At 41.0% G+C, this 24,541-nt stretch overlaps 1 protein-coding gene across 1 annotated transcript; it reads right to left on the bottom strand.

Annotated features, from left to right (window-relative positions):
• Positions 1 to 22,624: 22,624 nt before the first annotated feature.
• LOC145125853 (eukaryotic translation initiation factor 1A) lies at positions 22,625 to 23,514 on the bottom strand. The gene is made up of 2 exons (XM_079061251.1): positions 22,987 to 23,514; positions 22,625 to 22,902 (listed from the first exon to the last, which is right to left on the bottom strand). Exon 1 carries the CDS (start codon positions 23,423 to 23,425, stop codon positions 22,988 to 22,990), a length of 438 nt encoding a protein of 145 aa, XP_078917377.1. The 5' UTR covers positions 23,426 to 23,514; the 3' UTR covers positions 22,625 to 22,902; position 22,987.
• Positions 23,515 to 24,541: the final 1,027 nt, after the last annotated feature.

The raw sequence follows: 24,541 nt of genomic DNA, 5'->3' as shown, positions 1-24,541 counted from the left end.
GCTGCGAGGCCGCAGGGGGGTGACTCGTTGCTGTACCGAGAGTTCAGCAACACAAAGCCACCAGAGTTTGACGGGACGCAGGATCCGATCGCTGGGATGAGATGGATTTCTGATGTTGAGGGATGCTTCTATACGTGTTCTTGCCCGGAGCATCTGAGAGTTCGGTTCGCGCTGAACCAGCTTCGCTTGGGAGCGAAGGACTGGTGGAAGTTTGTGACATCGCACTACTCTTCTGCAGAGCTTGCCGCGGTGACCTGGGAGAGGTTCACCGCTATGTTTCATGATGAGTACGTTCCCCCGGTGGAAAGGGAACGTTTGGCCCAGGAGTTCTTGACCCTCAAGCAGGGTACCGAGTCTGTTACAGTGATCACCAGGATGTTCCATGAGAGGGCGATGTTTTGCCCTGAGCACGTGTCTTCCGAGCAGGTACGCATGAGTCGGTATCTGAGCATTTTGAGGAGAGACATCCGCGAGTTCGTGGCGAACTCGTCGTACCGGACATTTTCCGAGCTTCAGGAAAATGCCCGGAAGAGGGAGATTGAGCTCGAGACTCAGGCCAGGGAGGAGGCGGAGTCTCAGGGGAGGGATCGGCGACCGGCACAGTCCCAGCCGGCAGCCAAGCGGGCCAAGCCCGCCGATTCGAGATCAGGGAACCAGAAGAGCCGCACTTGTGGCAAGTGCGGCAAGAGTCATGAGGGGGTTTGCAGAGCAGGGTCTTGCTACAAGTGTGGCAAGGAGGGGCACATGGCCAAGGATTTCCCCAAGGAGTTTGCAGTTTGTTTTCACTGCAACCAGACCGGACACCGGAAGGCCGAGTGTCCGCAGTTGCGGGGGTCAGCCCAGGGAGCATCACAGGGATCTGTCCTTGCTGCCGTTCGAGCTACAGAGAGTCGGCCAGTGAAAGCCGAGGCGCCGAAGGCACGAGGGAGAGCCTTCCAGTTGACGGCGGAGGAGGTCCGCGCAGCGCCAGATGTTGTGGATGGTATGTATTCTTTCATCTATTTATTTTGAGTTTGTGGTGTTATGCTTATATTATGATATGCGTAGGTACATTTCTTGTGAGTTCTGTACCTGCTTTGGTGTTATTTGACTCGGGTGCGAGTCGGTCTTTTGTGTCGTTAGCCTTTAGTCAGCACATCAGTATCTGTCGAGAGGCGTTGAGTCGACCTTTGCGAGTTTCCATAGCTGAAAAGAGAGCGGTGTATGCCACTGATGTGATTCGAGGATGTGTACTCGAGATCTTCGGCGTTGAGTTCCTGATCGATTTGGTCCCGATTGCGATGGGAGATGTCTGTGTCATCGTGGGCATGGACTGGTTGAGCAGGTTTGGGGCGGTTATCGACTGCGAGCGACAGTTGGTGACCATACGAGACCCTAGTGGGGGAGTTCTTACGGTTTATGGTGAGGGTGCCCGTTCTGGGTCAGCATTTTGTTCGGCCGCTAAAGCGAGGCACAGCCTACAGCAGGGCTGTAGTGGGTTTGTGGCTTATGTGGTGAATACGAGAGTAGATGCAGAGAGACCGAGGTCGGTCGATGAGGTCCCGATAGTGTGTGAGTTCCTGTATGTTTTTCCCGAGGAGTTGTCGGGTGTGCCTCCCGAGAGGCAGGTAGAGTTCCGTATCGATTTGGTTCCGGGGGCAGCGCCTATTGCCAAGGCGCCCTATCGCCTTGCGCCACCAGAGATGCAGGAGTTATCCTCACAGCTGCAGGAGCTGCTGGGGAAGGGGTTTATTCGGCCGAGTAGCTCGCCGTGGGGAGCGCCGATCCTTTTTGTCAAGAAAAAGGATGGTTCACACCGGATGTGCATTGATTACCGGGAGTTGAACAAGCTGACGGTCAAGAACCGTTACCCCTTACCGAGAATCGACGATTTGTTCGATCAGTTGCAGGGAGCGTCTTGGTTCTCCAAGATTGATCTGAGATCTGGATATCATCAGATGAGAGTGCGTGAAGAGGATATCCAGAAGACAGCATTCAGGACTCGTTATGGGCATTACGAGTTCGTGGTGATGCCTTTCGGACTCACCAATGCACCAGCGGCGTTCATGGATCTCATGAACAGAGTGTGCAGGCCGATGCTGGATCGTTCAGTGATCGTGTTCATCGATGACATATTGGTGTATTCGAGATCCAGAGAGCAGCATGAGGAGCATTTGAGGGAGATCCTCGGAGTTCTGAGATCGGAGAGGCTTTACGCCAAATTCTCCAAGTGCGATTTCTGGTTACGAGAGGTCCAGTTCTTAGGACACCTCGTCAACCAGAATGGGATATTGGTCGATCCGGCCAAGATTGAGGCGGTGATGAGTTGGGAGGTGCCGAGATCAGGAGTTTTCTAGGATTGGCCGGCTATTATCGGAGATTTATCATGGATTTCTCCAAGATCGTCGTGCCTCTCACCAGGTTGACCTGGAAGGGTGTTTCTTTTTCATGGGGTCCGGAGCAACAGACCTCGTTTGAGACACTTCTCCAGAGATTATGCGAAGCCCCGGTGTTAGCCCTCCCGGAGGGGATGGAGGATTTTGTGGTATATTGTGACGCGTCGATATCGGGATTGGGTGCGGTGCTGATGCAGAGAGGGCATGTGATAGCATACGCATCGAGACAGCTGAAGCCTCATGAGACGAGGTATCCTATTCACGATCTGGAGTTGGGGGTTGTGGTGTTCGCCCTCAAGATCTGGCGTCACTATTTGTATGGGGTTCGGTGTACCATATAAACGGATCACAAGAGCTTGAAGTATCTAATGGATCAGCCCAACCTGAATATGCGCCAGAGGAGATGGTTGGATGTGGTAAAGGATTACGATTGTGAGATCATGTACCACCCAGGCAAAGCTAATGTTGTAGCTGAGGCCCTGAGCCGTAGGGCGGAGAGTGCCCCGATTCGAGACATTTGAATGCGGTTGACGGTGATGACTCCGGTGTTGGACACCATTCGGGAGGCCCAGGAAGAAGCTGTTAGACCGGAGAACCGCAAGAGAGGGCGGGTGATTGGGCAGGTATCTGAGTTCGTGACCGATAGCCGAGGGCTTATGACCTTTCAGGGTCGGATTTGGGTGCCATACGCAGGCGGTACACGTACCACCTTGATGGAGGAGGCGCACAGATCAAGGTTCTCGATCCATCCCGGGGCCACTAAGATGTATTTGGATCTGAAGAAAGATTATTGGTGGCCCTGTATGAAGAGGGATGTTGCATGGTTTGTTGGGAGGTGCTTGACCTGTCGCAGGGTTAAGTTCGAGCACCAGCGACCGCATGACAAGTTGCAGCCACTTGAGATTCCCCAGTGGAAGTGGGAACAGATTTCCATGGATTTTGTCACCAAACTGCCGAGGACTGCGAGAGGTGTCGATGCAATTTGGGTGATCGTTGACCGGCTGTAACAACCCGATATTTTTCAAATCAATGTAACATTCAAAAAGCCAAATATAATGAACTATTTGGAATCAACGAAATTAGCGTAAAAAAAATGAAGTGTTCTAAAATCTTAAATGGGATGCATAAAGTGTTAGATATCGTGCCAAGGTTTCCAAAAACGTAAAGAACACTCAAATCCGAGTTATAATGAAGGAGTTATGACCAATCGAAAATCCACGACACACCCGGTAAAACACTGCTAAACGTAAAAAGTGAAACTTCGATAAAATACTTTTTAGCCTTAGGTATCTAAACAAAAGTCGTAGATTTCGTTAAACCGTGAGCATACATAAAACGAACGCCCAAATCTGACTTCGTATGAGGAAGTTATGATTTTTCTAAGTTTCGGAACAGCGGTAGACAGCTAAAAATTCGGAATAAAGACCGAGCGATTTTTAGCCAACGCAACCTAAACAAGAGTTGAAGGTCTCTACAATAGTAGCTCAATGGTAAAAAGACAGACGAAAACGGACATCGGATATAGAAGTTATGGATTTTTAACGGAATTATCGTGTCCCGGCCCATTAAATAAATATAATTAAAAATAAAGTCAAAACTAGCTGACGAAGTCTATATGAAAGTTGTAGAGTATATTTTCACCTACGCGTGCATATAAAAAACGTCAAAACGGAGTTCGTATGCGAAAGTTACGGATTTTACAAGTTCGAGGTGCACAAACCGAGACGATTTACGCCCAGCGTACCCTCGTACGCCCAGCGTACTCGGATGCTAGGCTCCGGATCGTCCACGTCGCCCCTCTACGCCTCTATGCCCGTCCCATCCGAAGTCCAGCAGACGAGGATGTGGTAAGCGATGACGCACGGGTACGCCCCGCGTAACCTCGTACGCCTAGCGTACCGAGGGTCTTCAGCCCCTATAAAAGGAATGCAAGGGTTCCGGGCATAAGTGCTCATTTCCTCTCTTTCTCTTGCGTTTTTACTCCGTTTTGCGTGCAAGAAATATCCCGAAGCCCCGGTTTTCATACCTCAGCCCCGACGAAGGTCTGAAGCCCCGAGATTCCCGAGAATCTCACCACTTTCCGGTCGAAGTGCCGCCCGAGAAAAATCTCATTTTCTTCGAATCATCACATTTTCCAGGTGAGTTCATACCCCTACTTTTTCACGTCTTTTCATGTTTTAGGGGGGGAATACAAGTGCAATACGAGAAAAACTTATCGTTTTATACGGATTCACATACATCACCTACATTTTTATAAATGTTAAAATAACTTTGATATCAACGTTATACTTTACATGCAAAGTTAGTATTACATCGAGTTTTTATCGCCAAATGGAACACACTTTCGGAAAAACTATAATGGGTATAGTTTGCGGGTTATTCATTGCATCTTTACGTAAACATTGTGAAAATGAAATACTTTCATCTACACGAAATATAGACTTTTCTTTTCGTAAATCTATTAAATACTAAGAGTTGTGAGACATTCAGCTTCAACGTACTCTCAAGTACGTATTTCAAGTCCTGTATTATAAACCATAATCTCTTGGAGGGAGAGCGTGATACTTGTGTATAGATCTATACGGGATTGACAATCTCACACCTAAACTGTTAGCTACAGTTAGACCGGCAGGTCTGGGGTGACAAACGTCATAACACTACAACGCCTGAAGAACGTTGTTACAGGCAGTCTGGGTCAATAGCATGGTTATAAAACTCACATGGAAGTATTAAAATAAGTTTGATTTACGAGACTGTTGATACATTCAGTAAATACATTATTTGAGTATAAATACACTAATCTATTCGAGCACGAAAGACATCATTGTACTCCAGCCTTTGGAACTTTTCAAACTATATGTAGAAAATATCGGATTTTCTAGAAAACACGTTTAGTTATTTTTACTCAAGGACATACAAATTTCAGTACAAAAACGCTTATGAACTCACCAACTTAATTGTTGACACTTTTTCAAAACTACTTGTATTTCTCAGGGAATCAGTAATACAGGTAACCATCAGCTTTTGGAGAAGGAACGCTAAGGCGCCTATTATCAAAACATTTTAAATCATCACATTTGTAATATTCTTTTGAAACATGTATTACTCGCAACAATGTAAGTTTTTATTATATTTATGATGGTTGTGCTTACTTTCTTTACAATATTCAACTGTTATGATACTACGTGAAGTCATCCGCCCCCGAATGTTTCCGCCATTCTGGTTTGGGGGTGTGACAGATTGGTATTAGAGCATTGTTTATAGTGAACTAAGTATATTGAACCACATAAGATATACAAACTATAAATGCAAAGGGACCAAAAACCCTCTGACAAAACATTTTCATAAACGATACTTTTAATAAATTAAAGTGATATACATTTTTTTTATAAAAGTATAAGTACACGCATGCATCGGTCTCGTATCATAGCAAAATTTTATAAAAAAAGTATTAAGGCAAGTTGCGACACTACGACTAGGCCTCGGGGTATGTAATCAAATCGAGAATAAATATAGCCTGATCAACTATATTTATCCTGGATGTGACCAACGTATGTCGAGGAATGGTCGTAGTAAGCAACAAGTCGAAAACTTACCGAATTAAATACTAGAATCAAACTCACGAATTTGAAATACTATAGGAGTATTTTGTAAAAACTAAAAGAACTGTTATAATCATGCAAATCTCGGTATTTAATTAGAAATAGAAATCGTCGAATAAAATTTATCCTTATCGAAAATTACCCTTCTTACTCCCGAGTTTTATATATAATTCCCTTGCCCCTATTCTCGATCAGACGAAATGGCAGGTTTTCACATTCCCGGGGATCCCTACTACCCTAACCAGGGTAATGGAGGCTGGATTGAGGACGACCCCGAAGAGGATTCCGAAGAGGAAATTCCCGAGGAAGAACCCGAAGAAGAATCCGAAGAGGATCCTGAGGAAGACCCAAACGAAGATACAGAAGAGGAAGGAGATGGTGGGAGCACAGACTCGGAGCCTGAGATCTACAATCCTCCCCGAGGAGCAGCAAATCCCCTAAGGAACTTTCAGGGCCCGGCGCCCCGCTGGGCTGTGGATCTGAAGCGATGGAGCAGGGATCAAGGGCAACGCCCACCCTACGGCATGACACGAGGCTTTTATAACCTCCGCAACGGGGGTTCAGCTGACAGGGCACTCCCTGTCATGGTCCGACGCATTGCCAACCAAGGCGAGCAAGCAAGAGCAAATGCCAACCAACTCTTGGACATTGGGGCCACCGCGGTACGTCTTCGTCGTCTGGACGAAGAGCATGAGCGAACAATAGAGCACACCTTTTCCCTGCAGAAGGACATCACTACTACTAGAACCGAAGTGAGGGAGCTCCGTAGGAGCCAAGCCGCAATAGAGAGGCGCGTCATCGAGGTTGAACGTCAAGTAGCCCGAGCTAAGGCTTCCACAACCACATACCATGGACCACAGCGTGCCACCCGCTCAGAGTAGAGCGCGTACTTCTGGCGCTATGTATATACCTATCAAATAAGTGTTGGTGCTACTCTTTCCTTTAAGAATGTAAACCCGACGAATTGTGAGAACGCAGTTCGGGGGTCGGAATGCGGTCAGATTTTCCCATTTTCATTGATGTACCCTAGACCTATATAAGGTCAAATTTTCCTGATCATTGTATCATGTACTAATATCAATGAAATTGACACGCATTTATTATTTCCTTGAGTATTCCATTAAATTCTTAAAAGGATCATACACTCCTTTTTGAAAGTTTCCATTTACATGCGAAAACCAGAACTAAAACTGATAATACTAAAACCTTCCATAATCATTTCTAATGACTTAACAAGAATTCGTCTCTTAACTTGTGGCAGAATCATGCCACCAAGGAGAAATCCCCGACGTTTCAATACAAACGGAGCACCAGCACCACCTCCACCACCCCCTCCATCAATGGATGCTGCTACCTTTCAGGCTGCTGTAACAGCTGCCGTAACCGCATCAATGGCACAAATGAGTAACAACGGATCAGGAGGAGGAATAAATAGCTCTACTAATGGCCAAAACCAAGGTCGTTCCGGGGAATGTACCTATAAGGACTTCTCCAACAGCAAACCCATCCCCTTTAATGGAACTGGGGGAGTGATGGCTCTATCCCAATGGATAGAGAAAACAGAAGTTGTGTTCGAGATATTCTCATGCCCCGAGGAAATCAAAGTAAAATTTGCCGCCTGTACTTTCTCCGAGCGAGCCCTAACGTGGTGGAATGGCCACGTCAAGTCACTAACTCTGGTGGTGGCAAACTCAATGGGTTGGGAGAACCTGAAACGGATGCTACTACGAGAGTACTGCCCAAGGGGCGAGATTCAGAAGCTCGAGCAGGAGCTTTGGGGCCTTACAATGGTAGGCTCGGACATCACAAGCTATACGAATAGGTTCAGTGATTTGACAATACTTTGCCCAGGAATGACGATTCTGGAAAGCCAAAAGGTGGAAAGGTATATCTGGGGGCTGTCGCCCCAGCTTCGAGGAAGTGTGCTAGCTTCCAAACCCACGACGTTCGACAGCGCCAAAGAACTGGCACAATCTCTCGTTGTTCATGGGGTCTGCCAAAGTGTCACGACCGTCGTCCCGGAACCAACCAAAGGAAGCAACAACAATGACAGCAATGCCAACAACAACAAGAAGAAGAAGTTTTGGAACAAGAGGAAAGGTCAAACTTCGCAAGAACCTTCAAAGAAACAAATAGTGGCGGTCCATGCCGCTACTGCCTCCACTGCTGTTCCCGCTACCCCTGCGCCGACAAAACAATATGCTGGGAACCTACCAAAGTGCAACAAATGCAATTACCATCACCACGGTAATTGCCGGGAGATGCACTGTAAAAACTGCGACAGAAAAGGGCATACTGCCCGTTTCTGTAAGGCACCGGCGCGACCAATCACCCAAGTTCCTGGTACTGGAGTAATCCAGGCATGTTATGGGTGTGGGGAAACTGGGCACTTCAAGAGGGATTGCCCTAAGGCAAAGAATGTTGGCGGTGTAGGAAGAGTGCTGGCAATAGGGCAGAACGAGGCAATAGCCGATCCCACGGTGGTTACGGGTACGTTTCTCCTCAACGACATTTATGCATGCATACTCTTTGACTGTGGTGCAGAGAGAAGTTTCGTGAGTCATAAATTCAAACATTTACTTAATCAAAAACCCCAAGCACTCAATAAAATATTCACAGTAGAAATGGCAAACAGTAGAACGGAAAGCGCAAACGATATGTACATAGGCTGTACGTTAAATTTAAACGAACACTTGTTCCAAATCGATCTTATGCCAATTACTATAAGAAGTTTTGATGTCATCATCGGTATGGACTGGTTAAGCCTTCACCATGCCGATATACTTTGTCACGAAAGGGCCGTTCGCCTCAATCTGCCAAGCGGTAAAACTCTTATCATTTATGGAGACAAACCCAGTACAAATTTACAAATCATCTCTTGTGTCAAAGCCCGAAAATACCTTCGCAAAGAATATCGTGCCTTTCTAGCCCACGTGATAGACAAGAAACAAGAAGTGAAAGACATTAAAGACATTCCGGAAGTCTGCAATTTCCCCGACATTTTCCCTGAAGATCTTCCAGGAGTCCCACCAGAACGTCAAGTCGAGTTCAGGATCGACTTGATTCCCGGAATTATACCAGTAGCAAAATCGCCATACCGTCTAGCACCGGCTGAAATGCAGGAGTTATCTAGCCAAATGAACGAACTTCTAAGCAAAGGATTCATTATACCGAGCTTCTCACCATGGGGAGCGCCGGTCCTGTTCGTAAAGAAGAAGGACGGATCTTTCCGCATGTGCATCGATTTCCGGGAACTGAACAAACTCACGATCAAGAACCGACATCCCTTACCGCGCATAGACGATCTGTTCGACCAACTACAAGGAGCGAGCTACTTCTCAAAGATCGATTTAAGATCTGGGTATCACCAGCTGCGAGTCTTGGAAGGAGACATTCCCAAAACGGCATTCCGAACTCGCTATGGTCACTACGAGTTTGTAGTAATGCCCTTTGGATTGACAAATGCACCGGCGGTGTTCATGGACTTGATGAACCGAGTATGTCGTCCTTTCCTGGATAAATTTGTGATCGTGTTCATAGATGATATACTCATCTATTCAAGGAGCAAGGAGGAACATAGCCAACATCTCCGACAAGTCTTAGAAACATTAAGGACAAAGAAGCTTTACGTAAAATTCTCAAAGTGCGAGTTTTGGATTCGGAAAGTAGATTTCCTAGGTCACGTGGTCAGCGAGGAGGGGATACACGTGGACCCTTCCAAAATCAAGGCAATCGAGAACTGGACAACTCCAAGGACTCCAACGGAAATCCGACAATTCTTGGGCCTCGTCGGGTATTACCGAAGGTTCATACAAAACTTCTCAAAGATCGCTAAGCCACTTACCACCCTAACTCAGAAGGGTGTAACCTTCAGCTAGGAAGAAAAACAAGACGTTGCATTCCAAACACTAAAACGAGCCCTATGTAGTGCACCTATATTATCTTTGCCAGAAGGAACAGAAGACTTCGTGGTCTACTGTGATGCGTCAAACCAGGGACTTGGATGTGTCCTGATGCAACGAGGGAAGGTCATCGCATACGCCTCGAGACAACTCAAGACGCACGAAGTCAATTATACCACGCACGATCTCGAACTAGGAGAGGTCGTCTTCGCTCTAAAGATCTGGAGGCACTATCTCTACGGCACGAAATGTACAATATTTACCGACCATAAAAGCCTTCAACACATCCTCAGTCAAAAGGAACTCAACATGAGACAAAGACGGTGGGTAGAACTATTAAACGATTACGAATGCGAAATTCGTTATCATCCCGGGAAAGCTAATGTAGTAGCCGATGCACTCAGCCGAAAGGAATACTCGGGCCGCCGAGTGAAATCCTTAACAATGACCATCCACTCACACATGTCCGTACAAATCAAAGAAGCACAGGAAGAAGCCTTGAGGCCATAGAACGTGACAGGTGAAGCATTGAGAGGAATGGACAAAAACCTTGAAGTCAGGGATGACGGAGTTCGTTGTCTCATGAACCGGATCTAGACACCAAAATTTGGTGGATTCAGGGATGTTGTCATGAACGAAGCTCATAAAACTCGTTACTCCGTACATCCCGGCTCAAACAAGATGTACTTAGACCTCAAGAAGTTGTATTGGTGGCCGAACATGAAATCCGAAATAGCTACCTATGTAGGCAAATGTTTGACTTGCCCCAAGCTCAAGGTGGAATACCAAAAGCCCTCGGGATTGTTGCAACAACCGGAAATACCCGAGTGGAAGTGGGAGCGGATAACCATGGACTTCATAACCAAGTTACCCAAGACGGCAAGCGGACTCGACACCATCTGGGTGATCGTCGACAGGCTAACCAAATCCGCGCACTTCCTACCAATCAAAGAAACGGATAAACTGGAAAAGCTAACCAGAACATACATCAGAGAGATTGTACGACTGCATGGTGTACCAATATCCATTATCTCGGACCGAGATAGTAGATTCACCTCGAGGTTCTGGAAGTCGCTACAAAAATCTCTAGGAACAAGGTTAGACATGAGTACCGCTTATCACCCACAGACCGACGGCCAGAGTGAGAGAACCATACAAACCTTAGAAGATATGCTAAGAGCTTGTGTAATCGATTTTGGTAAGGCATGGGACACCCATTTACCATTGGTCGAATTCTCGTACAACAATAGCTATCACACTAGCATCAAAGTTGCCCCATTCGAAGCCCTCTACGGCCGTAAGTGCAGATCACCTCTGTGTTGGGCTGAAGTGGGTAACACACAACTAGCAAGAGGACAAGCAACCGACAGCACTCTCACTGGACCAGAAATCATAAGGGAAACTACGGAGAAGATTGTTCAAATCTTGGAGCGACTGAAGACTTCAAGAGACAGACAAAAGAGTTATGCGGATAAAACACGGAAACCCTTGGGATTCCAGGTTGCAGACCGGGTACTACTAAAAGTCTCACCCTGGAAGGGATTAATACGTTTCGGAAAGCGTGGGAAACTAAACCCAAGGTATATCGGACCATTCGAGATCCTTGCCAGGATCGGCCCAGTGGCATACAAACTTCGATTACCGCAGGAACACAATAACGTGCACCCTACCTTTCACGTATCAAACCTAAAGAAGTGCTTGTCCGATGAGACCCTCGTTATCCATCTGGACGAAATTGAAATCAAAGAGAATCTCCAATTCGTATAAGAACCAGTAGAGATCATGGATCGGGAAATTAAAAAGACTAAACAAAGCCGCATACCCATTGTGAAGGTCCGTTGGAACGCCAAGCGAGGACCTGAATACACCTGGGAACGCGAGGATCAGATGAGACAAAAGTACCCACATCTTTTTCCTAACCCATAAACTCTGTCTTAGATTAAATTTCGGGACGAAATTCCCTCTAACAGGGGGATGATGTAACAATCCGATATTTTTCAAATCAATGTAACATTCAAAAAGCCAAATATAATGAACTATTTGGAATCAACGAAATTAGCGTCAAAAAAAATGAAGTGTTCTAAAATCTTAATTGGGATGCATAAAGTGTTAGATATCGTGCCAAGGTTTCCAAAAACGTAAAGAACACTCAAATCCGAGTTATAACGAAGGAGTTATGACCAATCGAAAATCCACGACACACCCGGTAAAACACTGCTAAACGTAAAAAGTGAAACTTCGATAAAATACTTTTTAGCCTTAGGTATCTAAACGAAAGTCGTAGATTTCGTTAAACCGTGAGCATACATAAAAAGAACGCCCAAATCTGACTTCGTATGCGAAAGTTATGATTTTTCTAAGTTCGAGGTGCACAAACCGAGACGATTTACGCCCAGCGTACCCTCGTACGCCCAGCGTACTCGGATGCTAGGCTCCGGATCGTCCACGTCGCCCCTCTATGCCTCTATGCCCGTCCCATCCGAAGTCCAGCAGACGAGGATGTGGTAAGCGATGACGCACGGGTACGCCCCGCGTAACCTCGTACGCCTAGCGTACCGAGGGTCTTCAGCCCCTATAAAAGGAATGCAAGGGTTCCGGGCATAAGTGTTCATTTCCTCTCTTTCTCTTGCGTTTTTACTCCGTTTTGCGTGCAAGAAATATCCCGAAGCCCCAGTTTTCATACCTCAGCCCCGACGAAGGTCTGAAGCCCCGAGATTCCCGAGAATCTCACCACTTTCCGGTCGAAGTGCCGCCCGAGAAAAATCTCATTTTCTTCGAATCATCACATTTTCCAGGTGAGTTCATACCCCTACTTTTTCACGTCTTTTCATGTTTTAGGGGGGGAATACAAGTGCAATACGAGAAAAACTTATCGTTTTATACGGATTCACATACATCACCTACATTTTTATAAATGTTAAAATAACTTTGATATCAACGTTATACTTTACATGCAAAGTTAGTATTACATCGAGTTTTTATCGCCAAATGGAACACACTTTCGGAAAAACTATAATGGGTATAGTTTGCGGGTTATTCATTGCATCTTTACGTAAACATTGTGAAAATGAAATACTTTCATCTACACGAAATATAGACTTTTCTTTTCGTAAATCTATTAAATACTAAGAGTTGTGAGACATTCAGCTTCAACGTACTCTCAAGTACGTATTTCAAGTTCTGTATTATAAACCATAATCTCTTGGAGGGAGAGCGTGATACTTATGTATAGATCTATACGGGATTGACAATCCCGCACCTAAACTGGTAGCTACAGTTAGACCGGCAGGTCTGGGGTGACAAACGTCATAACATTACAACGCCTGAAGAACGTTGTTACAGGCAGTCTGGGTCAATAGCATGGTTATAAAACTCACACGGAAGTATTAAAATAAGTTTGATTTACGAGACTTTTGATACATTCAGTAAATACATTATTTGAGTATAAATACACTTATCTATTCGAGCACGAAAGACACCATTGTACTCCAGCCTTTGGAACTTTTCAAACTATATGTAGAAAATATCGGATTTTCTGGAAAACACGTTCAGTTATTTTTACTCAAGGACATACAAATTTCAGTACAAAAACGCTTATGAACTCACCAACTTAATTGTTGACACTTTTTCAAAACTACTTGTATTTCTCAGGGAATCAATAATACAGGTAACCATCAGCTTTTGGAGAAGGAACGCTAAGACGTCTATTATCAAAACATTTTAAATCATCATATTTGTAATATTCTTTTGAAACATGTATTACTCGCAACAATGTAAGTTTTTATTATATTTATGATGGTTGTGTTTACTTTCTTTACAATATTCAACTGTTATGATACTACGTGAAGTCATCCGCCCCCGAATGTTTCCGCCATTCTGGTTTGGGGGTGTGACACCGGCTGACGAAGAGCGCTCATTTTCTTGCTATCAGTGAGAGCTCTTCTGCGGAGAGGCTGGCAGAGTTATATGTGAGAGAGGTGGTATCGCGGCATGGAGTACCAATCTCGATCGTGTCGGACCGAGATGTGCGTTTCACTTCCAGGTTCTAGAAGAAATTTCATGAGGAGTTGGGTACGAGGCTGCATTTCAGTACCGCATACCACCCACAGACGGACGGACAGAGTGAGCGGACGATTCATACGCTCGAGGACATGCTTAGGGCATGTGTGTTGGACTTCGGAGGAAGTTGGGACACGTATCTTCCGTTGGCTGAGTTTTCTTATAACAACAGCCATCATTCGAGTATCGGTATGCCTCCCTTTGAGTTGTTGTATGGGAGGAGGTGTCGGACTCCCATCTGCTGGGGAGAGGTCGGACAGCGAGTGTTAGGTAGCACTGAGTTAGTGCTCCAGACGACAGAGCAGATACAGCAGGTCAGGCAGAGGTTGTTGACAGCTCAGAGTCGCCAGAAGAATTATGCGGATAGGCGACGATCCGAACTTGAGTTTCAGGTGGGAGACTTCGTACTCCTGAAAGTATCTCCTTGGAAAGGAGTGATCCAATTCAAGAAGAGGGGCAAGCTGGGGCCCCGGTACATTGGTCCGTTCAGGGTGACCGCGAGGGTGGGCAGGGTAGCATATCGTTTGGAGCTACCTGCGGAGTTGAGCCAGATTCATGATACCTTCCACGTGTCTCAGTTGAGGAAGTGTATAGCCGACGAGTCGGCGGTGGTGCCATTGGAGGATATTCAGGTAGATGTGAGCCTGAATTATGTTGAGAGGCCAGTTGCGATCGTAGATCGAAAGATCAAGGTTCTGAGGAACAAAGAGGTGCCCCTGGTTCAAGTCCAGTGGCAACATCGGAGAGGGTCCGAGCTGACCTGGGAGCCGGAGTTGGAGATGCGGGAGCAGCATCTCGAATTGTTTGAGGAGCAAGACTTCGAGGGCGAAGTCTGATTCTAGTGGGGGAGAATTGTAACATCCGGATTCCCAGGTATCTTATTTTAAGTATTTATCTAGAGTTTTAGGGAGGGACTCGGCGAGTAGGCGCTCAGACTCGCCGAGTAGGACCGCGAATTCTTGTCTGGATTAATAACTGGACTCGACGATTCGATGCGTGGACTCGGCGAGTCCGCGCTGTAAAGTGAAACCCTAAATCTCAGGGCCTGAGCCCTATTTAAAGGCCCTTATGGCCGTCATTTGCGGCCACTACTCCCCTGTGAAAACCCTAGAGCGCAAAGAGAGCTTAGAGAGCATTTTGGAGGCTAAATCTTCATCCTTTGGTGTGATCTTGCAAGAAGGAGTGGGGAAATCCAAGCTAGATCGATTGTGGAGCTTGGATCTGTGTTGTTCACACCGAGATTCACGTTTTAAGGTACAAGTTCCTTCCCATTTCGTGTATTTGATAGATTCCTTGAATCTAGGGTTTCCTTTGCACAATTTTGAGTTAGATTGTGAAGCATATGAGGTCCCTTTGGGTAGAGATGATAGATCTGGACCTTGAGAGGTCCAAAAGGTCCCAAGCTTCCAGCTTTATGAGGTTTCATGTGAGCCTTGAGGGTAGAACCCCATTTTAAAGGTTATATCTCCATTTTTGGTCTTATAAGCATTGCATGAACGTAAAGTTTGAACCTTTACGTGATTTTCGAGTGTTAGAAGGTTGGATCTACTGGTTGGTGAAGCAGATCTGACCTCAAAAGATCTTTTGAGTGTGTTCATGGGAGGAACTCGCCGAGCCCATAAGGGACTCGACGAGTCGCGTCGGGTTGCCCCGCGAATCGCGACCTGTGATGACCCGTTGAGTGTAGGGTTGACTCAGCGAGTCGAGTGAGGACCAGGGGCGAAGAGGACAAGCATGTACTCGCCGAGACACACGAGTGCACTCGGCGAGTCCGGTCAAAGTTTGACCGTTGACTTTTGTTGACTTTTAGGGTTTGGTCAATGTTAGGGTCTTTGGGCCATGAGAGGGGTAAAATGGTCTTTTACCCTTCTAAGAGTACTAAGAGAGGGATCAGTCTAGCCTTGAGGATTGTATTGATTAGAGTGCTTATTCCATGTGATTAGGCGGGGGCTAGACCGGATTTTACCGAGTTCGAGATTTACCGAGTTACCCGAGGTGAGTCTTCTCACTATACTTTACCTAGAGTGGTAATTAGAGTTATGTGACAGAGTATCTTGTATGTTATTTATGTGATTGTGATACACTGCATTATTTCTATGTGATTCATGCCGTGTATGTTCCAGAGTTTACAGAGTTAGAACCTGAAGGTTCACAGAGTTAGGACCAGAGGGTCCACAGAGTTAGGATCGGAGGCTCTACAGAGTTACAGCCTGGAGTGGCTAATATGTGTTATATGTGGTATTTTGGGGAACTCACTAAGCATTTATGCTTACAGTGTTTTGTGTTATGTGTTTCAGGTACCAGTGAGGATCGCGGGAAGGCGCCGACATGATCAGTACACACTATTGGAGTTTTTATACATTGTGATCTTGGGATGTGTTTTTATGAATCGATATGTGATACATTGAGATTTGAGAATATTTATGAATGAAATTACACTTTTAAAAGCGAAAAATTGTTTTAAAATTTACGGTGTTACATAAATCCTTCAAACCTTTAATATAACCCAAGAGTTTAAATAAAGAGTTAAACTTCATGCTATCGAGACAAGAAGGGAACTTGATTTTGAAAAAAAAATGACAAGAATAGGGTAATAGTTTTGTTTAGGGGGGCAATACCAAAACTGGGAAACCAAGACAATAGCGGGGAAGGTCAACAAGAAGTCAACAATAAAGATGAAGAGAAGTGCTCGTGGAGCCTCTATGCTAGTAATTAAATGGAAAAATGATATAAACTGGATGGTCAAATATTATAACAAAGAACATCATTGTCTCCAAACTCGGAATGTTAAAGCTTGTACTTATAAGTTTCTCGCCAAAGAAATTGCAACTCAGGTGGAATCTAACCCAACTATTCCAATTCGTGCTTTACAAGAACAACTACAACGTGATTACCAAGTGGGACTTTCCAAGATGAAAGTGTTTAGGGCTAGAACTGAAGCTCTCAATCAGGTGTGAGGGGATTATGTGGGTCAGTATGCTCTATTGAGAGATTATGTTCTCAAACTTCAAAAACATAACCCAGACACGACTGTGAAAATTGATGTAGAGAGTGAACCAAATCCAAATACAAAAACTAGAAATTTCAAGTGCGTATATATATGTCTTGGTCCTTTAAAAAGGGGATTTGATGTTGGAAGAAGAGACTTTCTTGGTCTTGATGGTGCTTTTATGAAGGGTCCATACCCAGGACAAATACTTTCAACTGTGGTAACCTTTTTTCATATGAACTACATTTATTTTTTTAAACAATTGTATTTTAGGTTAATTTTGAAATGTTTACTTGTGTAGGGAATTGATTGTAATAATGGAACATATCCATTAGCTTATGCTATTATGGAAACTGAGAGTACCAACTCATGGACTTGGTTTCTAACTTGTCTAGGGGATGATTTGGGTTTAGGAACCAACTCAAATTTTACATTTATAACAGACAAACAAAGGGTATTAATTAGAATATCAAATTAATACATTATATAGGGTATATTTTAATACAGATTTTCCATGTATAGGAGGTGTTACATGTTATAACAAAGTTGTTTCCATGCGTTGAGCATCATTATCGTCTTCGTCATATCCATGACAACATGAAACGTAGTTGGAAGGCAAAGCAATTCAAAGATCTGCTATGGGATTGTGCAAAAGCATCTAATGTTCAACAATTTCAACGATCAATAGAGGAACTTAGAAAACTTAATAATGATGTGTATGAGTGGCTTAAAAAGATGTCTCCTAACATTGGTCTCGTTGACACTTCACATGTAGATATTAATGTTAGATCATTAGTTTGTAACAATGACGGATGCATTGTTAATGATTGATCATGTAGAGCTCATACAGATGCTATGCTTAACAATATGTGTGAATCTCTGAATAGCAAAATTGTTGAAGGTCATGATGTACCAATCATTACATGTTTGGAGTTCATTAGAGAGTACCTAATGAAGAAAATTGTAAATGTGCAAAAGGAAATTGATAAAGCTACAAGTCCCTTGACTCCTACAGCTACCATATGGGTTGGAAAACTAAAGAAATAGGCTACACAATCAAGGGTTGTTTTATGTGGTAATGGGAAATATCAAGTCGGTAAAAATATTTTGGAACAGTTCATGGTAGATGTTGACAAACATTGTTTTATTTTGAACTATGTTATATGTTGTCATGGTTGTGTTGATTGCTTTTGACAAACAATGTTTTAATTGTAGTATCTAGTTTTAGCAATGTACTTTGCTTTTGACAAACAATGTAATCTTTTGATTGCTTTTGGGATTGCTTTTTTTGGTCATTTGATTTGCTCATTTTTTGGTGATTGCTTTTGGTCATTTGTTTTGCTCATCTGCATAATATGGTCCCAATATACTTCAAAATTTGTAAAATACAATAAAGTTCAACATAATATCACTTTCATTGATAAAAGGGTACCCTTGATACAAATAAGATTCATTATACAAATAAGATTCATTACAATGCATTGTAAACAACTGCAACTACATCACTTGATTTTAAACCTAACACGACAACTTGTAAACAATTATCCCAAAAAACAAAAACGAACTGATTATTAACAATGTCTTCAGATTCCGATTTTGGACTTTAAGTTCTTGAATTCGGATTTGAACTCTCATTTTTTATTTCCGCCTCATGACCATGCTTTTCTTCATCTACCCACTTAATAAATCTAGACCATGGTCCTTGTACTGTTAATAGCTTCGATTAGCACATACACATACTAGGGTTACAATAGAAAATCCCCCAAAAGCATCATACCTGTAACGGGCAAGCATAAAACGCCCTACGTGGGTTTCTTTTCATAGATTGAGAAAGAAATGAGGGATGAAGACGAATAAGCCAGGTTAAAGCCTAGGAGATATGAAAAGACAAAAATACCCCCAACGTGCTTGTCACGTGGGGGGTTTCTGACCACAAAACAGACGGCATATTAAGTGATGGACCAGGCGGGTTACGAATTTTAACATTAGGGATCTTCCGAGTTTAAAATCTTGCTCGGGGACTAAACGCACAGGTTCCCCAAACCACAGGTACCATCCGTGTAATTTACCCAAAATAATAATAATAATAATAATAATAATAATAATAATAATAAATAGTGTACATACAGCATCCCCACTTACCCAAGAAGATGATGACCTAAACAACAATAAATACTAGATCCGACTAATAAATAAAAAAGAAAGGAACACATAGGAATACCTTACATTATTATAAGTTTTAGCTTCCTAATATATTATTTTTGTATATGTTGTCCTATTTTTTTCTTTTATATAAATATAACAAGAATATATATTTGATTGCAATTAAATACTTGTCTACCAAGATTGCATTGTGTTAACTTATAAATGGACAAAAAAAATTGTATTTATTTTAAGAAACAAATATAATACTATTTGATTATTCTACTCTAAAAACCCGATAAAACCTAATTGGTTTTCATTAGTACAACTTGTGCGGCCCATTTTAAACTTACAGTTTACCCAGTGTTCTATTATACAGACTTATCCATTTTAGGGATGAGAAAAATACTTGAACTTGGCAGACAAATTGAAGTCAGAAGTTTTGGGATAGATTTTGGGCCAGGTAATGGTATGAGATTTTTTTCTAAAGAAATTTATGGGTTTAAGATGGTAATGGTATTAGGTTAGACTTATCGAAATACTCGATCTTTATCATTTGTTTATGAACCATTTATATTTTTATAATACTTATACTTCCAATATTAATATATTTGGTTTTCAAATTATATTAAAATATTGTATGTGATATTATAAATGAAAAGTTTGTGTAAATCGATTATTTGGAAGGGTTATTTGGAAAACAAAAAAACCCTAAAAATCATAAAAAAAAATACTTAAAGATTACAAAACTTTTTTTTTAATATTTTTATAAAAAAATCGCAGGTTTTTTAATAAATTCGCTGAAAAAAAAATCAACTTTTTTTTTTTTAATTTCAAAAAAAATCAGCGAATTTATTTAAAAACATACGATTTTTTCATAAAAAATTCAAAAAAAATTTTTGTGAACTCTAAGTATTTTTTTTATGCATTTTTATGATTTTTAGGGTTTTCTGTTTTCCATAGAACCTATATATATATATATATATATATATATATATATATATATATATATATATATATATATATATATATATATATTGTTTTTGACTAAGTAAATCGAATATGAATCTTAAAAAACCTTTTTTAGATATGCATTTTCATGTTTTAAACTAAACAAAATTACAAAAATGATCCCTGTGGTTGAAAATTTTATGGTTTTGGTCCAAAAAAAATTGGTGGTGCATTAGTGGTCCAATTTTGGATACCTCGTAAGGTTTTGGTCTTTACGATTGATATTTTTGTGTGTTTTTGTTTCAGACCCAACCTAAAATAATAAATATACCCTTAGATAATTCCTTTCTAATTCTTTTAATTAATTTCTTATTTTTTAATTAAAAAAAGGAAATCTCTCTCTCTCTCTCTCTCTCTCTCTCTCTCTCTCTCTCTCTCTCTCTCTCTCTCTCTCTCTCTCTCTCTCTCACACACATAATTGTTGGTGTTCTCCCTCTTCTTCCTATCAACCCTTTTGCAAATAGGTACAGATATGCCAAAAACCAAAAATTGAAGAACACACCTCCAAGAAAACGAATTCATTGTACAACAGTAGATCATCCGGTTGAACCCTACAGTTATAGCAATCAAGTTCACCATCATTATAGTTATCGATTTTGACGTCAATGTGAACGAATCTACAAACCCATCATCTTCATCATCTCCATAGGATTTTGACGTCAATGTGAACGAGATTTCGATTCCGACAACCACATTCAGGAAGAACAGCAACCAAATGAGCGTTAGTACCTCCGATCAACCAAAATGTTCGTTGATCCACCATTCTTCTAAATTAATCCCTAAACCTAGAAATGATATGAAAATACACAAACAAAGTCAATTTTTCAGAAATCGATCTTGAAAACCCATCACCCATAGACTTTTTTTAGATTTAGAAATCGATTTCCAGTTCTAGAAACAAACCCATAAATTCAACTGTTCTTGAAGAGACAACCCTGAAAATGAATGTTTATTCTTGTGTGTGTATGTGATCCCCGATGCAAATCATCGGTGGGTTCATACATGGCTTTGACTTATTGAGGATTTGTACGCGAACAGTTGTGTGATGGTTGGTTGTCAAGTTTCATCGGATTAAGTAAGAATATATAGGGTATTAGGGTGGATGAGATGGAGGTGGTTGGCGGCCGATGTGGTCGCGACGAATATGGAAGTGGAGGTGTACTTGAGATTGTGTATGTGTTCTTGATAATATGTGTTAGTGTGTGTTATGAAAAGAGATAGAAAGAAGATGATTTGAGAGAGAGAGAGCCTTTTTTGTTTTTAATTAATTAACAGTTTTTGTTTATATATATATATATATATATATATATATATATATATATATATATATATATATATATATATAATCATCTATTCAAACTCATAGGGACCAAAATCATTAAAAAGACCTAAATTTGAACCAATTGTGCACAATCAAAAAATTTTGGACTAAAACCACATAATTTTACCAACCACGGACCATTTCTGCAATTGTTTTTAAACTATTTATTGTTAACAGAAATAACTGATGGTCGAAAATGTATTTCTTATATGTTAAGTTGTTTCACGATCACGATATTACAAAATGGAAAAAAAATCCTATATATGATTTATGATCTTGATTAGCCTGTCATTAAATTCGGATATTACAAATTTTGTATAGTGTTATTATTATAATTACATAATATTGGTCATTGAGATTGTGATCAGGATTTCAACAAGTAATTTTAACATTTTTAAATCATAAATGGAATACCAAATGCCTGCTCCTCCTCCCACGACTATAACTAATTACCCGATGGGTATTTTTTACTATCCGATATGTATTTTTAGAACCAACCCTAGTTGGATGCTATGAAACAATAAAGGGTATTCATTTCACTAAATGTTTTAGAAGGAAATAGAAATATGTTGAAAGAAATTAAATTTAGAGGCTTTGGTTCTAAAGAATCGACTTCAGTTAGCAGGAAATGGAATGGAATTCAAGAGCAAGAAGGGAGAAAGCAGATGGAGAAACAAAAGGTGTTTCAAATAACAGAATGCAACATGTGATTGGAATGGAAAAGATTCATTAGACATCTTGCATAAAATTCCTATAATAACTTGCCTCAACTAGATAGGCATCATATTCAGGGAATAAGATTCACTTTCAATATGGCTTAGAAATAGGAAGGCCTATCAATAATTCTCAAAATCACTGGAATGGAATCAGATTCTCAGGATCAAACTAAAACACATTCTCAATTACCTCTCGAACAATGGTTTAAATTTCAAGAATATGATTCCACCTAATATCCAAAATCACTTTCACAGATTACCCTACAGATTGAACTCCTGCAAACATGTACCTTAAACTACTTGCCATCAGGTTAAATCATAATCCATATTTACTAGCTCCAGCAACAATGGAATTGCAGAATGTTTACTTGCATTCAAATTGTTTTGGAAGAAAATGCACAGATTAAATTAGCAGTATTTGGTCAGCATTAGATAATTTTGTACTATATAATAGAAATGATTAGACAATAGATTCAACACACAAATTCCACTAATTGAAATGGGATCTAACAGAATATTGCAAATTGTATTTAATTTTAAAGAAAAATCATCCACACAAATATTGGTCTGAAAGCAGATCATCGATTATTGAATTTAATAAGCAATACAACCAAGAACATAAACCATAAGCTTACATATGAAGATTTTATACTTCATAATCATAAAGCAAATCATATTAAATGAGCTCATTTTGTATAAACGCTAATCTTTACCTTTTTCTTCAAACTCGCACAATGTCTGTTGTGATAGCCCAATCCAAACCAAAGATTTCGTTGTTCCAGACGCTGTAATCCGAAATTGAAACAATTAGACAAAATACTCAAGGAAAAATCTCATGAAATTGGAAAAGAGTGAAATTGTTTACAAACCCTAGATTTTGTCGATGTCTTCATCTTCAAACTCAATGTAATCATCACCGGCGTTATCATCCTCCTCATCAAGTCCACCAGCGATACCTTCATTAAGCCTAATATTCTCCGGCAACTCACCGTAAGCCTTCAAAAGCCTGGCCTCGTCAGGCATGTACTTGAGGATGACGTCAGCTTTGTCATCCTGGTAATCACGTAGACCGACTAAGATGATGTCACCGGCGGCGATCCAGACCTTTTTGTGCATCTTACCACGGATGTGACAGAGACGCTTGGTGCCGTCGATGCACATGGCCTCGCAACGGCCGTTTCCGAGCATACGGAGTACCTGGGAGTACTCTTGACCATCTTCCTTAAACACCAACTCTCGCTTCTCATCATCGGCTTCGTTCTTACCCCTCTTGCGATTCTTTCCTCCCTTTCCCTTGTTCTTCGGCATGGCGTTGATCTACAGGGAAGTGGAAACCCTAGGATTTTGATTTTGCTATCCCTGTCTGTGTATGTGCGTTAACTCCCCCAAATTGATAATTTATATAGGCCTCACGTTTTTATCAAATTTACTGGATTCAATAGGTATAATTATTTAGTTATTTATAGGCTTATAGCTTTTAATTCATTAAAATTAATTAAAATGATAATTTACTTAAATAGGATGTTTTTAATGTTTATATTTTAAACTTAACTAGATTATAGTCTGCGTTAAACGCGGGAAACGCATAAAAAACATATAATTGTCTACAGATATTGTATAATGATCATAAAAAAAATATATGGTTATTGGTATTATTGAAATGTGTAGAAAATACATTGAAAACGATAAATATCTATAATCATTGAAGGACCTCTTTGTAGACAACATTTTTTGTTTTATTAGTTGAAAGACTTTCCTCGTCTCATATAGTTATGATATTGTTATATAATTATAAGCATTTTAATTAGACGTTCCTTCCATAATAAGGTTACCTAATTTAAACATATATTGACAACCAATATACCGTTTTTTCCATTGCATTAAATATTGACAACTGTTTCATTTATTCAAATAAAGTCATATAATATAATTTATAGAATGTTAAATGTTATATGGATTTAATTTTAGTATATCATCAATGGAGATTCTTTTCTAAATCATGATTGGTTTATTTTAAATTGATTATGAATATAAATGCTAGCTTTTATGTTTGTTCTTATTTATTTGGTGTTCGCAAGAACTTTGCATTAGTTTTGGCAACTTTGAATTATTTTAGTATATCATCAATGTAATTTGGTATATCTTTCAATTATATGAAATATCAAATAATGACATCTCTAAATATTATTAAAAGAGAACCCTTAATTCAGCAATGAAGCAATCAGGGTCAATGATTGTATTTCAATCTTATGTTTTTCATCCTTATATCAAATTGCTGACATCATCTTCCCAAAAAAAAATTCAAACGCAATTACATTTAATTATAAAATCTTTAATAATTATAGAATCTTTAAATTCAACAACTATGTTATCAGCATATCATTCTATTTATATACGAGATATCAGTTTCTCTAATTAATAATG

This window comes from Lactuca virosa, chromosome 7 (genome assembly GCF_052849685.1).
Source record: "Lactuca virosa cultivar CGN04683 chromosome 7, Lactuca_virosa_CGN04683_v6, whole genome shotgun sequence".
Classification (NCBI taxonomy): domain Eukaryota; kingdom Viridiplantae; phylum Streptophyta; class Magnoliopsida; order Asterales; family Asteraceae; genus Lactuca; species Lactuca virosa.
Note: the sequence above shows the minus strand (reverse complement) of the source record. Positions and strands in the feature narration are given on the sequence as shown.